The sequence below is a fragment of the Eptatretus burgeri genome, chromosome 5 (assembly GCF_056783735.1).
Source record: "Eptatretus burgeri isolate ZD-2024b chromosome 5, Ebu_testis_v1, whole genome shotgun sequence".
NCBI lineage: Eukaryota > Metazoa > Chordata > Myxini > Myxiniformes > Myxinidae > Eptatretus > Eptatretus burgeri.
Window position 1 is genome coordinate 32468924 of NC_140965.1, and position 15632 is coordinate 32484555.

The 15632-nt window shown below is 42.6% G+C and overlaps 2 protein-coding genes across 5 annotated transcripts in view; one reads left to right on the top strand and one right to left on the bottom strand.

Moving 5' to 3' along the window:
* CHRNB1 (cholinergic receptor nicotinic beta 1 subunit) overlaps nucleotides 1-3761 on the bottom strand; it is a 70138-nt gene extending 66377 nt beyond the window's left edge. The window contains exon 1 of one of the 2 annotated variants that reach the window (XM_085881307.1): nucleotides 3620-3761. In XM_085881307.1, coding sequence (XP_085737433.1) covers nucleotides 3620-3683 — 64 coding nt within the window. In that variant the 5' untranslated portion in view covers nucleotides 3684-3761. Of the gene's footprint in view, nucleotides 1-3495 lie in introns of both variants that reach the window. The other variant, XM_085881309.1, reaches the window with a different exon arrangement.
* An 11520-nt stretch (nucleotides 3762-15281) lies between these two features.
* The window catches only part of LOC147026183 (uncharacterized), a 112720-nt gene continuing 112369 nt past the window's right edge, over nucleotides 15282-15632 (top strand). For all 3 annotated transcript variants that reach the window (XM_085881310.1, XM_085881311.1, XM_085881312.1), the window contains exon 1: nucleotides 15282-15508. The gene's annotated coding sequence lies outside the window, so the exon portion shown is untranslated. The remainder of the gene's footprint in view (nucleotides 15509-15632) is intronic.

The following is a 15632-nucleotide window of genomic DNA, read 5'->3' on the forward strand; positions in this document are numbered from 1 at the left end:
GAGTCAACTTCCAACTTGGCATTTGGAAAAGAGCCCATGTTGCAAATCTTGAGATCCCTGAGCCAAGTGATGGACATGGGTGGATTTTAGTTGAGGGGAAGCTGGAGCCTCTTTGGTACGGGGGAGGGGTCCTGCCACAGCAGTTGGCAGACATCGCTGAAGATTCAGCGAACATCAATGACTCGGACTCGGACATTCCAGACGAATCGGACTATCTTAATGGAGACAGCTCAGAGTCTGACAATGAGTAGGATTAGTTACAATTCACGTTAACAACAGGAACATTCATTTCTATTGGAGTATGCTTCTGTTTTGAATTGTTTAGAAGATATGTTGTATTTAAATCCTTACCATGTTTGAGATTTGGTTATGTTACTTAGTTCCGTGAATATTGTATTCAATATGATGCGGATATAATGCAAATATAAACACGATTTTATTCACTCTGAAACGTATGCTTTCTGCAGTCTGCATTGGCACTGAAAGTTGTAGATGGATGTTTGGAAATATGATGGATGAATATGGGAAGAAATATGGATAATGAAATAATGCACTTAAAATATTCTTGTATTATAGGTAACTGACATGATCCGGATTATGGAGATATAGACTGGAAATGTTTATGTGCAATGAAATATCTTGTAGTTTGGTGATGCTGATGGTGGCCATCTTGGATTTTTTTGGTTGCTTTCAAACTATACTATTAAATAATATTTTATGTGGTATTATGTCTAATTCTCTGTAATCATGGTAATAGTTTTTCAAGTAATGTTCCATAAAAGTGACCACAAATGTGTATTTCATCAAAATGTGGTTGATGGAAAACATTATTTGTCTGAATACCCGTTTTATGCTTATTGTGTGATAACGTTGTATATTTTCATAATAGTTGCTTGATATTTTCGAAAAAGAAAAGGTAATTAATACCGTTTCTCACTATCATTGAATAGTCTGTACTTGCAATACAATTGATATTGTTGTAGTTTTCCGCCGCGCCGGCGTGCGGGCGACTGCTTTTAACTAATCGCAGCCGCGCGGCCACCGGACGTGGCAAACCCACTCGCAGCTTTCGGATCAACGCCAAAATCCAGCTATGGGTGTGTTTTTAATCACACCGAAAATCAGCCAACTATTCTGTCCACGCGCGACAGGGTCCGATCGCCGAATTGTCGATTTACCTAAGTATGCGCGTAGATAGAAATACCAGGGATTTACACCTCGATAGAACCTGTACAGAAACGAGCCGCTTAAGCAGCTCGCTCTGTTTCCGAATTCCAAGCGGATTATCGCCAAGCCCGTCGGACCCGATTCTATTATCGGCTATTAAAAAGCCAGCTAATATTCCGAACTTAACTATGGCAGTTCAATTGAGGGAAGAGGATGCAACGAGCAGGTGAACATTCACACAATGACATTTATTCACAAAGCACGTATGCAGGCATGCATGTATGCAATTATGCAAGGCAAACACGCATGCAAATATGCAGTCAACAAAAGCAATGCAGGTAATACAAGCACGACAAAAGAACTACTACCGTTCTATTATTTATTTACATGCACTTAACAGTTCTACTTACGGACATGGCGCCACAATGTTCATAAAAAGAAAAACCCCAGGAAAAAAAAGGGCAGAACTGGACCTCGTGGGTCTTTAATAGTTCACGGAGCCGGGATGACTGCGAGGTTCCGAGAGACCGAGCAGGCTACCTTTCACCCTCGTGGTGACTCGCCGGGCCTTGGTTCGGTGACCCTCAGTGGCCCTGCCCGCACTCCGCTGGACTCCACCCGTGCCTTCAATGGCGATCCAGCTGGCGACTCCTCTCCGGCTCCACCGGCACCTCCGTCGACCGAGAGAGACCAAGCAGAGGGACTCTCTTTCCACTCCGCTCCCAGACCTCCACAACTTCCACAACTCCTCTTCGCTTGGCGTTCAGCGAGCCTTTCTATTGCCCCGGCGCCCCGCCCCTCCCCCGCCGCACGCGGTGGAAAAATCCTAGAAGTGTGGTATCTGTTTTTCTCCTGAGCAACAGTTTTTTTTACCATTGTTTCCGTTCTTTCTTGTTGAGTAACCATCGTGTTGGGTGGCAGAGATGTTATTCGTTGGGGAGGCCGTTGTCTGTGTGGATGTTGGCGGTTGTGGAGAAGGTGTTTGTGGTGGTTGTGGCTGGCGCTGTGGTGGGGATGGCGTGGTTGTTGAGATGCGGTTGTGGAGAAGGTGGTTGTGGAAAACGTGGTTGTGGAGAAGGTGGTTGTGGAGAAGGTGGTTGTGGAGAAGGTGGTTGCTCCAAAATAAAGATAGCAAAAGAATAATGTCTGACTCAAAGATCACAGCCCGGTTACACGAATAAACCCCTTTCGACATCAGTGGGGAAATCTAATCTGAACACACACTTATCGACATAACTGATCTCTGGGATACCTGAATGGTGTTCTGTGAATTTTCACAACTGTAACAATATAATGTCAAATATATTCATTGAGGAATACGGAGTGTTGATTTTGCGTTTATTCGAAAGATAGGGAATATATATATATTCAAATGCATATAATTTCATTTAGATTTGATGTACAGCACTGTTAGACATATACAGATTATCAGAATGCAATTATCTTCAATATGATGCATCATACATGTATATTGGATATGATTTGGGCCTTCTGCATGCCATTTTGATTCCATCCGTAAATTGAATTCGATGCAAATCGATAAAAGTATAATTTTAGTGTACCCCTATTCAAAAGGTCAAAACAGGTAGTGCATCTTCAAGATTTTCAATGTTAACATTTATATTCGTGTTCAGTATATCCAGGGGATTCAGAAAAAACATAGGTTTGCTGCGAGGTCGGGGCCCATATCTGGCCCATGGCCTATTGGTCTTGCTGGCACAATGCGATATGTAAAATATTTAATCGCTGTTCAGGAACCAAATGTGGTAATTGTGGTGGCTGATTTTACCACTGATGCGGAAGTTGCCTCATCAGAAAATTTCAATTAGTCAAGAAATCCAGGGGAATTTCAGCTTCAACAACAGCAATAACGACAACATGAAAGTTGTTGTGATTGCTGTTGTTGTTAAATCCACAATTCAGTCGGTGGCTGTTCTTGGAGGCCAACTTTAAATATGGTTTCCCCAAGAAAAATCATGGCTGATAGTGAGACCCAGGAGTTTGAATGACTGAACTTGTTTGTCCGTCTCCGTCTCTTCCTTCCCTTTGTCCTGCTGTTGGCATTTCCCCTTCTCTTTCTGCTGTTACTTTTTTTCTGTTACGTCCTGATCCATTCTGCGTTCCAGCTCTTCCACGAGCCAGGACTGTATACAAAAAAGCCAAAATCAAAACCATTATCATGAACAAAACGTGATGAATTATGCTTTCACATGCTATTTACAGTTTGTTTCCATCATAATCATGTGTACATCAATAGTCATAAAAGTTCAAAATTGCACAAGGACTTTTTGCACACCCTGTAGGTATATAACCCTTTAAGGACTGTACCTGAGATGATGAAACATGAAATGCATCTCGAATGTTCACGTCTAAGCCTCTCCTGGATAAAACTGGAACATAACTGCACATAGCTTATCAACAATCAAGTAGTACTGTACAAATTATACTGCACCTTTAAAAGCTGATAACAGAAAAATCATGACAAAGGATATGGTTAGAGCCATGCTTGTCGACATCTTTCACATTACGGAGCAGAAGTGAATGTGGCGTCTGCTATTTTGAGGTTTCAGTTTTGTTCGGCAACAGCAAACCCCCCTGCCAGTCCTGACCAGCTCAGTTCATGTTACGCCCGGAAGCAAGGATGTAAAAACAGCTGTTGTAATGGCTGAGTCGATGGGCAGTGGGATGAGAAGTTTTGTGAATCATTTATGTTTTCCTCAAAGGGGACCAGATGCTGATTTTGACATTTGAGAATTGTCATGAAAGCTTGCATTTGGTTCGAAATCATACTGTATTGTTTTCCTTGGAAACAACAGCATATTTGATTCGAAAAGGATTGTTCAGTTATTAATTGTGCGAACCAAAAAATAAATGACTGCCATGTGGACTGTTGGTAAAGAACTTTGAAGCATTTAGGACAGGTCGAGAAACGTTTAAGGCTGTATAATCAATCCTGGACTGATTGCCACTCCGTCGTCGCAGGATACTCGAATCAAGGTGGCAGGAATTTGTCCTTTTTTTTTTCAGGGTGCCGGCACTCTTTGTGAAAGACTCGCCTACTCTAATTGTGAAACACACTATAGGATCTTCAACATCCACCATCAACCAGGTGATTACAATTTACAAGGGGATCTGAAAGAGACATTTGAGATGTGTAAGGGCATTGGCAAAATAAATGCAGAAGGGGTTTTGAGCAGAATGGACAGTGGCAGAAACAAGGGCTACAGTCCGAGAATAAAGACGAGAGTTAGGATAATAGTAAGACAAGGGTCTTTCACTAGGAGAGTAGTGAATGCGTGGAGTGGTCTCCTTGGGAATGTAATGGCAGCAGAAACAGAATATAGGTTTAAACTGGAATTTGGATTGATACTTAGAATTATTGAGGATAGTGGGGTGCAGGGATTTTGGCAGAATCCGTGGGTAGTTTAGGTGTAGATGGGTAATAGTTTTGTTTTTGTATGCATAGTAGAGGCTCATGAAAGAGCTACAACACAGAGCTGACCAGAACAGAACAGAAAGAACATAGTGGAAATAGCGGAAACACACCAACAGCTGGGTACAAGAACACAATAGAGGGGCATTTGGATTAATTAAAGAATGGATGAGGGGAAGAATGAAAGCAAAGGGAGGAGGGGACAGGGGGGTCAACAACTTTCAGCCTGGTGTGTTTGTGTGGATTGGATGCACGTGTATTGATCGCGATGTCTGTGTGAGGGTCTCGTCAAAAGCTGAATCTGCTGTCGGTGTTTTTTGTTCACTAACTCCCAACACCAAAAGTTCCCCAAATTTTTTGTGAAGTTTTTTTTCTCAAAATACAAGTGTGTGTGTGTGTGTGTGTGTGTGTGTGTGTGTGTGTGTGTGTGTGTGTGTGAAAGAGAGAGGGAGAGAGAGAGAGAGAGAGAGAGAGAGAGAGAGAGAGAGAGAGAGAGAGAGAGAGAGAGTTGTGAGGAACAACCAGGAATGAAAAAAATGATGTCTTTGTATTACCTTTGACCTACCTTTGACCCTGAAGCCGACAAGCCATGGATAACTCCGCAACCCGATGGGTTTCTAATCAACCACGGACCGTCTGAGGTGACAAAATCTGGCAGGGTCCCCACGCCAAATCTCGCGTTACCTTATTGCTGATTTAATTATCCCACATGAGGAACCATGCCTTTGACACCCCACCTTTGTGTATTTATTACGTATGTCCGAGCGGAACTGCATGTGGGACGTTGGCTCGACTAGTGCAGCGAATCAGAGGGGTACAACCTCCCATTTACTAATGACATACCGTCTCTAACCATTGGAGAAAAATCAATACTGAGCAGGCTTGGAAGAAAAAATCTTGTATTAAAGGGCAAGTATTTACAGGCACATATTTACAAGAGATTGCAGTGTCACACAAGAAAAGTTGTACCCCCGAGCACTCAAAAGAACCCCTTATACAATCAGCCTTAAATGAAATACAGACAGGTGCCGCATTCATTTGGGGAAATTAGATAGAAAAGGGGACAGAAAGAAAGAAGAAGTCAGGGTATGTTGGCAACCCCTTCCTCACTCGTACATGAGCAGGCTTGGCCCATGTGGATTCCAATGAGGTATTGATGCAGGTGAGTGAGAGGTGCAGGTGAGAGGTGCGCTGTCATGTGGAATTGTATCGTGCTTAGCCCTGAAAAGAACTGTTGGGACTCAAATTGATCATTGATATTCCACAACAGTGCGAGGCAATGGGGTGCATGTGCTGGTAGGTGCAAAGGTATATGGTGTGTGAAGACATGTGAGAAGTTAGTTTGACCGCGACTTTGGTCACCGCTCATCCTACTTGGCACTTTGTGAAGCGCCTGGCTTGGCACCTTTTGCTTTCTGCTTGAAAGCATTTTGCTCTCTGCTTGGCGCTTTGCGAACCGATATGAGCGCCCATTCTGCTTGGCACTTTCGGAAGTGCCCTACTTGGCACCTTTTGCGTTCCGCTTCAAAGTGCTTTGCTCTCCACTTGGCGCTCACTCATTCCACCTGGCGTTCCAGAGGCCTGGTCGACCTGGCCAGATCCCCTACCGTTAGGACGCAAAAACTCCCCCAGAATTTGGACTCGGAACTCAGCGCTGCGCTGCTTTGCACCACACTTGGACCGCTTTCTTCTCCCAAACTGAACTTCTCCCGTTCTGCACATCAACTCTTTCCAAACCACTTCGTCCTGGTTTTTTTAATCATCCCCTGCATGGTGTCTCCAATCATGTCCACGTTTGCATCCAACACCGATTGGCTGAGGCATGTTGCGATTGGGCAGCTCGGATTGGTTACCGGATTGGGGACGGGGGTTAGGGTCAGTGCATCCTTTGCCTTTCAGGAAGCACCTCCTTTGATCCGTTTTGACTGGGATGCTGGAATGGCGAAGAATTACAATCATTACAATGCTGGAGTGGCGATTATTTCGCCGAAATGCTGGTGAGGTGATGTGGCCTGAGAATGTGTGTTAGAGAATGAAGCATGAAAGTGTGAGATCGAGTGCGGGTATCAGCACATGAGGGTTTGGGAGTGGGTGTTCAGAATGGGTGTTTGAGAATGGTGGTATGAGTACAGGTGTCAGAAAATGAGGATTGGGAATGGGGTTTGAATACGGATTCGGAGAATGAAGTTTGGGAACGAGGAAGAGAACATAATGGGGAAGGTTCTAAATAAAATCACAATGCATCCCCCTTTCCCTGATACGAGAGGATGGGTAACCTAACTAAACAGAATCACTATGGAAATATCTACACTCCAAGGTTCTTTTACGTGTCGGATGTAACTCCCTGGAGGCTTTTCCAGAACCGCAAAAAATATAGTGCTTTATCTATCTCGAGGGAGAAATGAATTCTTATTAAAAAATAATTGCTCTCTTCTCCGAAACTACACACATAATTTTGATGTCACTTGACCACAACCTTTATCACCCGTCATGTACAAAAGTGTATTGACTGCATCACAATCTGTGCTCATTAAGGGAGTCCATGGGGGGGGGGGATCCCACAAAATAGGTATTTGCTCTGTTCACCAAACTACGCACACATTTTGAATGAAACTTAACTACAACCTTCATCACTTGTGATTTATTAAAGTTTGTTCACGGCATTGAAGCATTCAGGGTCGAAGGGGGTCTGCAGAGGATTTGAGTGACTGTTGCTCCTGATCCAGGTGAGCTTCAAGATAGGAAGTCCTATCTTTTTTTTTAGCCTGCTCAACAATGCCTTGACTTGGAATAGGTCACAACGGTCTCTCAACGATAAAGCGATAAAGCGGTTTATGGAATGCCCGTAAAACGATGATGACGATGATGATGATGATGATGATGATGATGATGATGATGATGATGATGATGCTGCTGCTTATAAATGATGCTGATGATGATTTCACCCAAGATGCTTATAAACGCCAGAGAAGCCAGTGTTCATGGCTTTATTTCATTTCTGCACATGCGATAAGCTCTATCATCCACCAGACGGTGGCGTCCTCCATATGGCAGTCTCCTTGGGTTAACCTGAGGCGGTCCCTTCGGGTGGGTGTCTGAAATGTCCTATCTCTAAGAGAGGATGATCACCTGCCTCTGTTAGCAGCCTAGGCTGGTACCATCCCAGCCGAGGCTGGATGTTGGCAAGATCAAGGATGAGAGGGTCGCTGAGGAGTTTGTGACTAGGCTGATTGGGGATTTGGGGGGGGGGTGTGGGTGCTTTGGGGAATCCTTAAGAGTTGTGGAGTGCCTTCAAGACCACCATCCTCGATGTTGCCAGTGGATATCTTGGATGTCACCCAAGTGCAAAGAAGAATTTTGTCTCTCAAGGGATACTGGATACCAATTGACCAGAGTCGCAGGGCCAGGCTGAATGGCAGAGCTGAACTGTTAAAGGAGTTGAGGCATAAAACAGTACGTGCGCTGAGGGCAGGCAAGGAGACCTATGTGTGAGGAGTCTGTGAGGGGGTCGAGCATCACCTGTGGTCGTGATTTTCGTCCTGCTTACAGGGTAATCCACGCATTGCGCTCCTCCAAGCCCACGGCTCAGTGTTCTGCAGTTAGAGCAAAGGGTGGTGGGCTCTTGACAGAGGAGTCTGAAGTGAAGGACCGCTGGGCCGGTTACATTGAGTGGCTGTACCAGGCTGATCCACCATCTCTTGAGTTGGATGTCAGGAGTGTAACAATCCCTATTGCTGAACCTACAATCAACTGTGATCCACCTTCGTTTGTGGAAACGCAGGCTGCAGTGAACCGGTTGAAATGGGGTATCGCTCCTGGGATCTGTGTCCTCCATGCTGAACTTCTCAAGGCCGGTGAAACTGCTGTACTTGTGTCATTGCATGCAGTTCTGTGTTCTGTCTGGAACACAGGCATCATCCGAACTGACTGGAAGAGGCCCTTGTTGTCCCTCTCTGGAAAGGCAAGGGTGATCGCCAGTACTGCAACATCTACCGAGGGGTGACGCTGCTATCAGTGCCAGGCAAGGTCTTTGCTCGGATAATTCTTTATAGGGTTCACCACCATCTTCTTGAGCACCAGCGCCCAGAGCAGTCATGATGTACACCAAAGAGATTGATTGACCGTATCCTTGCTCTTTGGGTCCTCACCGAATGCAGATGAGAGTTTTGGCAGGGGCTGCTTGCAGACTATGTCGATCTCTGTAAAGCGTTCGATTCAGAGAATCGGGATGCACTCTGGAGCATTCTTGGTCTTTGTGGGGTGCCACCAAAGCTGATCAATCTGATGTCTGAATTATACTCTGGTACTGAGAGTGCTGTGAGATGTGGTGATGCCGTCTCCGACTTATTTATTGTTGTAACTGGAGTATATCGGGGCGTGTACTGGCCCCAACACTTTTTAGCACTTGTATGAACTGGATTCTGGGGAGGATGTCGGAGAGAACAAGCTGTGGTGCATCGTTTGGGAATGTCAAGATCTCTGACCTTGATTTCACAGATGATGCAGTCAATTTTACGGAAACTCTGGATATCCTTTTTGGGGCCCTCGGGGTGCCAAATGAGGAGTTGGAGCCACTGGGATTACGGGTTTCCTGGGTCAAAACTAAGATCCAGGCTTTCAATGACATCTTGGATGCTACTATCTTGTCTGTACCTGTTGGTGGTGAGCATGTTGAGGTCACGGATAGATTCACTTACCTTGGCAGTGATATTCATGTCTGTGCTGGCTGAGAGCCAGAGGTCAGTAGTCATCTGGGTCGGGCCTGGTGATTCATGGATTCACTGGAAGTCCTATCTTTTTTTTTAGCCTGCTCAACAATGCCTTGACTTGGAATAGGTCACAACGGTCTCTCAACGATAAAGCGATAAAGCGGTTTATGGAATGCGTTGTCGGTACCTGTGCAGAAGGACGAAAGCTGAGTCTTCGGGTCATTGGTGCTTCCAGTCTTGCTCTCTAAATATGAGACTTGGATTCTGACCAGGGATCTGAGACAAGAGACTTAATTCCTTTGGGACCAGGTCTCTTTGGAGAATCATTGGGTATCACTGGTCGGACTTTGTGTCCAACGAGCGGTTGCTGAGAGAGACTGAAATGAGATTTTTTACCTGCATAGTCCGTGAGCATCAGCTGCAGCCGTATGGACATGTGGCTCGTTTTCCTGACACTTATCCTGCTCATCAGATTCTCTCAGCGATGGAGGCCTTTGAGTGAGGAGGCCAATGGGCTGACCACGTGCCTTGTGGTTGCAGCAGGTTGATCAGAATCTCAAGGAGATATGGATGGGCCAGGCATCTGCCTGGGGGATGGCCAGATGGAGGCTCCTGGAGCACCGATGGAAAGTGGACGCAGTGACGCTCTGCTCCGGCGCATGCTCCCATACCTGACCTGACAAGCTCTCGAATCTCTTAACCTGAGCCAAATTTCAAAATTTTAACTTTGGAATTGACCTTGGCAGCAGTTCTGACTGCTAAGAAACAAATAGTGTTCTTTTGTCCAATTCAGACATTGTTTGACACTCTGAGCGTCTCCGATTGTGCGTGCCTTTATTTCGTTTCTGCACATGTGACAAGCTCTAAAATCTCGTGAGCTGAGGCAAATTTCCCAATTTAATCTGCAGAATTGACCTTATCAGCAGTTATAACTGCTAACAAAGTGTTCATTTGTCCAGTTTGCACATTGTTTGACATGCACTGCTTGGCGCTTGAACTGCCAAATAGATTGAATTAATGTGGTGTTGATGTAGCCTAGGCATGATGGGCCAAATCAGATTAAATTAATGTGGTGTTGATATATCACAGGCATGATGGGCCAAATCAGTTTAAATTAATGTGGTGTTGATATAACACAGGCATGATGGGCCAAATCAGATTAAATTAATGTGGTGTTGATATATCACAGGCATGATGGGCCAAATCTGATTAAATTAATGTGGTGTTGATATAACACAGGCATGATGGGCCAAATCTGATGAAATTAATGTGGTGTTGATATATCACAGGCATGATGGGCCAAATAGATTAAATTAATGTGGTGTTGATATATCACAGGCATGATGGGCCAAATCAGATTAAATTAATGTGGTGTTGATATAACACAGGCATGATGGGCCAAATCTGATGAAATTAATGTGGTGTTGATATATCACAGGCATGATGGGCCAAATCAGATTAAATTAATGTGGTGTTGATATATCACAGGCATGATGGGCCAAATCAGATTAAATTAATGTGGTGTTGATATAACACAGGCATGATGGGCCAAATCTGATTAAATTAATGTGGTGTTGATATAACACAGGCATGATGGGCCAAATCAGTTTAAATTAATGTGGTGTTGATATAACACAGGCATGATGGGCCAAATCTGATTAAATTAATGTGGTGTTGATATATCACAGGCATGATGGGCCAAATCAGATTAAATTAATGTGGTGTTGATATATCACAGGCATGATGGGCCAAATCAGATTAAATTAATGTGGTGTTGATATAACACAGGCATGATGGGCCAAATCTGATTAAATTAATGTGGTGTTGATATATCACAGGCATGATGGGCCAAATCTGATTAAATTAATGTGGTGTTGATATAACACAGGCATGATGGGCCAAATCTGATTAAATTAATGTGGTGTTGATATAACACAGGCATGATGGGCCAAATCAGATTAAATTAATGTGGTGTTGATATAACACAGGCATGATGGGCCAAATCTGATTAAATTAATGTGGTGTTGATATATCACAGGCATGATGGGCCAAATCAGTTTAAATTAATGTGGTGTTGATGTAGCCCAGGCATGATGGGCCAAATCAGATTAAATTAATGTGGTGTTGATATATCACAGGCATGATGGGCCAAATCAGATTAAATTAATGTGGTGTTGATATAACACAGGCATGATGGGCCAAATCTGATTAAATTAATGTGGTGTTGATATAACACAGGCATGATGGGCCAAATCAGATTAAATTAATGTGGTGTTGATATATCACAGGCATGATGGGCCAAATCAGATTAAATTAATGTGGGGTTGATATAACACAGGCATGATGGGCCAAATCTGATTAAATTAATGTGGTGTTGATATATCACAGGCATGATGGGCCAAATCTGATTAAATTAATGTGGTGTTGATATAACACAGGCATGATGGGCCAAATCTGATTAAATTAATGTGGTGTTGATATAACACAGGCATGATGGGCCAAATCTGATTAAATTAATGTGGTGTTGATATAACACAGGCATGATGGGCCAAATCTGATTAAATTAATGTGGTGTTGATATAACACAGGCATGATGGGCCAAATCAGATTAAATTAATGTGGTGTTGATATATCACAGGCATGATGGGCCAAATCAGTTTAAATTAATGTGGTGTTGATATAACACAAGCATGATGGGCCAAATCTGATTAAATTAATGTGGTGTTGATATATCACAGGCATGATGGGCCAAATCAGATTAAATTAATGTGGTGTTGATATATCACAGGCATGATGGGTCAAATCTGATTAAATTAATGTGGTGTTGATATAACACAGGCATGATGGGCCAAATCAGATTAAATTAATGTGGTGTTGATATAACACAGGCATGATGGGCCAAATTAGATTAAATTAATGTGGTGTTGATATATCACAGGCATGATGGGCCAAATCAGATTAAATTAATGTGGTGTTGATATAACACAGGCATGATGGGCCAAATCAGATTAAATTAATGTGGTGTTGATATATCACAGGCATGATGGGCCAAATCAGATTAAATTAATGTGGTGTTGATATATCACAGGCATGATGGGCCAAATCTGATTAAATTAATGTGGTGTTGATATAACACAGGCATGATGGGCCAAATCAGATTAAATTAATGTGGTGTTGATATAACACAGGCATGATGGGCCAAATTAGATTAAATTAATGTGGTGTTGATATATCACAGGCATGATGGGTCAAATCTGATTAAATTAATGTGGTGTTGATATAACACAGGCATGATGGGCCAAATCTGATTAAATTAATGTGGGGTTGATATAACACAGGCATGATGGGCCAAATCAGATTAAATTAATGTGGTGTTGATATAACACAGGCATGATGGGTCAAATCTGATTAAATTAATGTGGTGTTGATATAACACAGGCATGATGGGCCAAATCTGATTAAATTAATGTGGTGTTGATATATCACAGGCATGATGGGCCAAATCTGATTAAATTAATGTGGGGTTGATATAACACAGGCATGATGGGCCAAATCAGATTAAATTAATGTGGTGTTGATATAACACAGGCATGATGGGTCAAATCTGATTAAATTAATGTGGTGTTGATATAACACAGGCATGATGGGCCAAATCTGATTAAATTAATGTGGTGTTGATATAACACAGGCATGATGGGCCAAATCTGATTAAATTAATGTGGTGTTGATATAACACAGGCATGATGGGCCAAATCAGATTAAATTAATGTGGTGTTGATATAACACAGGCATGATGGGCCAAATTAGATTAAATTAATGTGGTGTTGATATATCACAGGGATGATGGGCCAAATCAGTTTAAATTAATGTGGTGTTGATATATCACAGGCATGATGGGTCAAATCTGATTAAATTAATGTGGTGTTGATATAACACAGGCATGATGGGCCAAATCTGATTAAATTAATGTGGGGTTGATATAACACAGGCATGATGGGCCAAATCAGATTAAATTAATGTGGTGTTGATATAACACAGGCATGATGGGTCAAATCTGATTAAATTAATGTGGTGTTGATATAACACAGGCATGATGGGCCAAATTAGATTAAATTAATGTGGTGTTGATACAGCACAGGCATGATGGGCCAAATCACATTGAATTAATGTGGTGTTCATATGGCACAGGCCTGATGGGCCAAATGACCATCTCCTGAAGCTCCTTGAAGAAAAATAAGGATCTTGAAATATCAATCTTTCAAAAAGAGTAGGACATTGTGTGCCGGTACCTTAGCCAAATTACTGCTTGAAGGTGTCACAACAATGTCGATTGTTAAGCTAGAATAAGGTAATAGTTATATTAAATTGAGTTACTCGTGAGAACAGAAAGAACAGAGGTGTGTTCGTGTGTTCCATTACCAATCAGCTTGTACACCGCTCGTCAATTGGCTTAAGCACTCAGGCAAACATCCCACCGAAACAGTTAATAAGGACTGACTACCTTGCAAGCGATAGTAACTGATTGATAATGGAACACACCCCGAGTTATCCAATAGATTAAAGTTAAAGGCGTGCAGAAGGAAAAGAGCGGGAAACCCGCCTTGCTTTGCTAAATAGCGGCTATACACCACGAATGACGTCATCATCCACCCTATTATCAAGAAAGCGCAAGATGAAGGAAAACCGATATAATTAGGTCGAATGTTTTAACACAAAGACGATATTAATACAAATCGCAGAAAACCGTTGCAAATTTCGGAATGTCCGCCTGGCCCGTTCCCGAATAATTATTTTGTGTTCAGTTTTTCTTGTAAAATCAGTTTTTTTTATCCTGCTAATTTACACTCAGCACTTTCGGTCCGGTTTAAATATAAAACGATGTTTTTAAATTAGATTTGACAACATTATTTATTGAAGATGCATCGTGTCAATACATTCGGCTCTTTTCGGGCGTTCTCCCGCTTTCCTGGTGTTGTACAGTTTCTCTCTCCTTGGCGACATAGTTCGCGGCAGTGCCTTTCAATTGTTTGATTTTTTCCGATAAATTGACTCAAATGTTGTTTGTTCCTCTTTTTGTGCTATTCCTTAACAATTAAATTAGATTTGACAGCATTATTTATTGACGATGCATAATGTCAATACATTCGGCTCTTTTCGGGCGTTCTCCCGCTTTCCTTGGTGTTGTACAGTTTCTCTCTCCTTGGCGACATAGTTCGCGGCAGTGCCTTTCAATTGATTGATTTTTTCCAATAAATTGACTCAAATGTTGTTTGTTCCTCTTTTTGTGCTATTCCTTAACAATTAAATTAGATTTGACAGCATTATTTATTGACGATGCATAATGTCAATACATTCGGCTCTTTTCGGGCGTTCTCCCGCTTTCCTTGGTGTTGTACAGTTTCTCTCTCCTTGGCGACATAGTTCGCGGCAGTGCCTTTCAATTGATTGATTTTTTCCAATAAATTAACTCAAATGTTGTTTGTTCCTCTTTTTGTGCTATTCCTTAACAATCAAATTAGATTTGACAGCATTATTTATTGACGATGCATAATGTCAATACATTCTGCTCTTTTCGGACGTTCTCCCGCTTTCCTGGTGTTGTACAGTTTCTCTCTCCTTGGCGACATAGTTCGCGGCAGTGCCTTTCAATTGTTTGATTTTTTCCGATAAATTGACTCAAATGTTGTTTGTTCCTCTTTTTGTGCTATTCCTTAACAATTAAATTAGATTTGACAGCATTATTTATTGACGATGCATAATGTCAATACATTCGGCTCTTTTCGGATGTTCTCCCGCTTTCCTGTTGTTGTACAGTTTCTCTCTCCTTGGCGACATAGTTCGCGGCAGTGCCTTTCAATCGGTTGATTTTTTTTTCCGATAAATTGACTCAAATGTTGTTTGTTCCTCTTTTCTGCTATTCCTCAACGATTACAGTTTTGTTTCGAGCTTTTATAAGGACTATAGCATGAAGGGCCGGAAACCAAAAAGCGACGCAAACACCCGTGGAATGACAATCTCTGGCTCCCCCTGTTGTTTGTAAGGAAGCCTTCAGTCTGTTTGTGTTGGTGTAGAATCGAGGCCCATGTCAGGCTAGAGGTAATTATTAATAGGCCGATGCCAGGCCAGGCCAGGCCAGAGGAGATACGTGCTCGACTCGTCGGTGGGTTCCGCCGAACGACCGGCTGTTCGTTTGTCGCAGGTTCGTTTTTTTATAATTATTTTTCTCATTTGAACCTGGATATTAATAAACACCAAACACATGGTTTTTATTTCACGTCAACCAACTTGTAATATATCACTTGGCTGAGAATCTACCGCGAAGA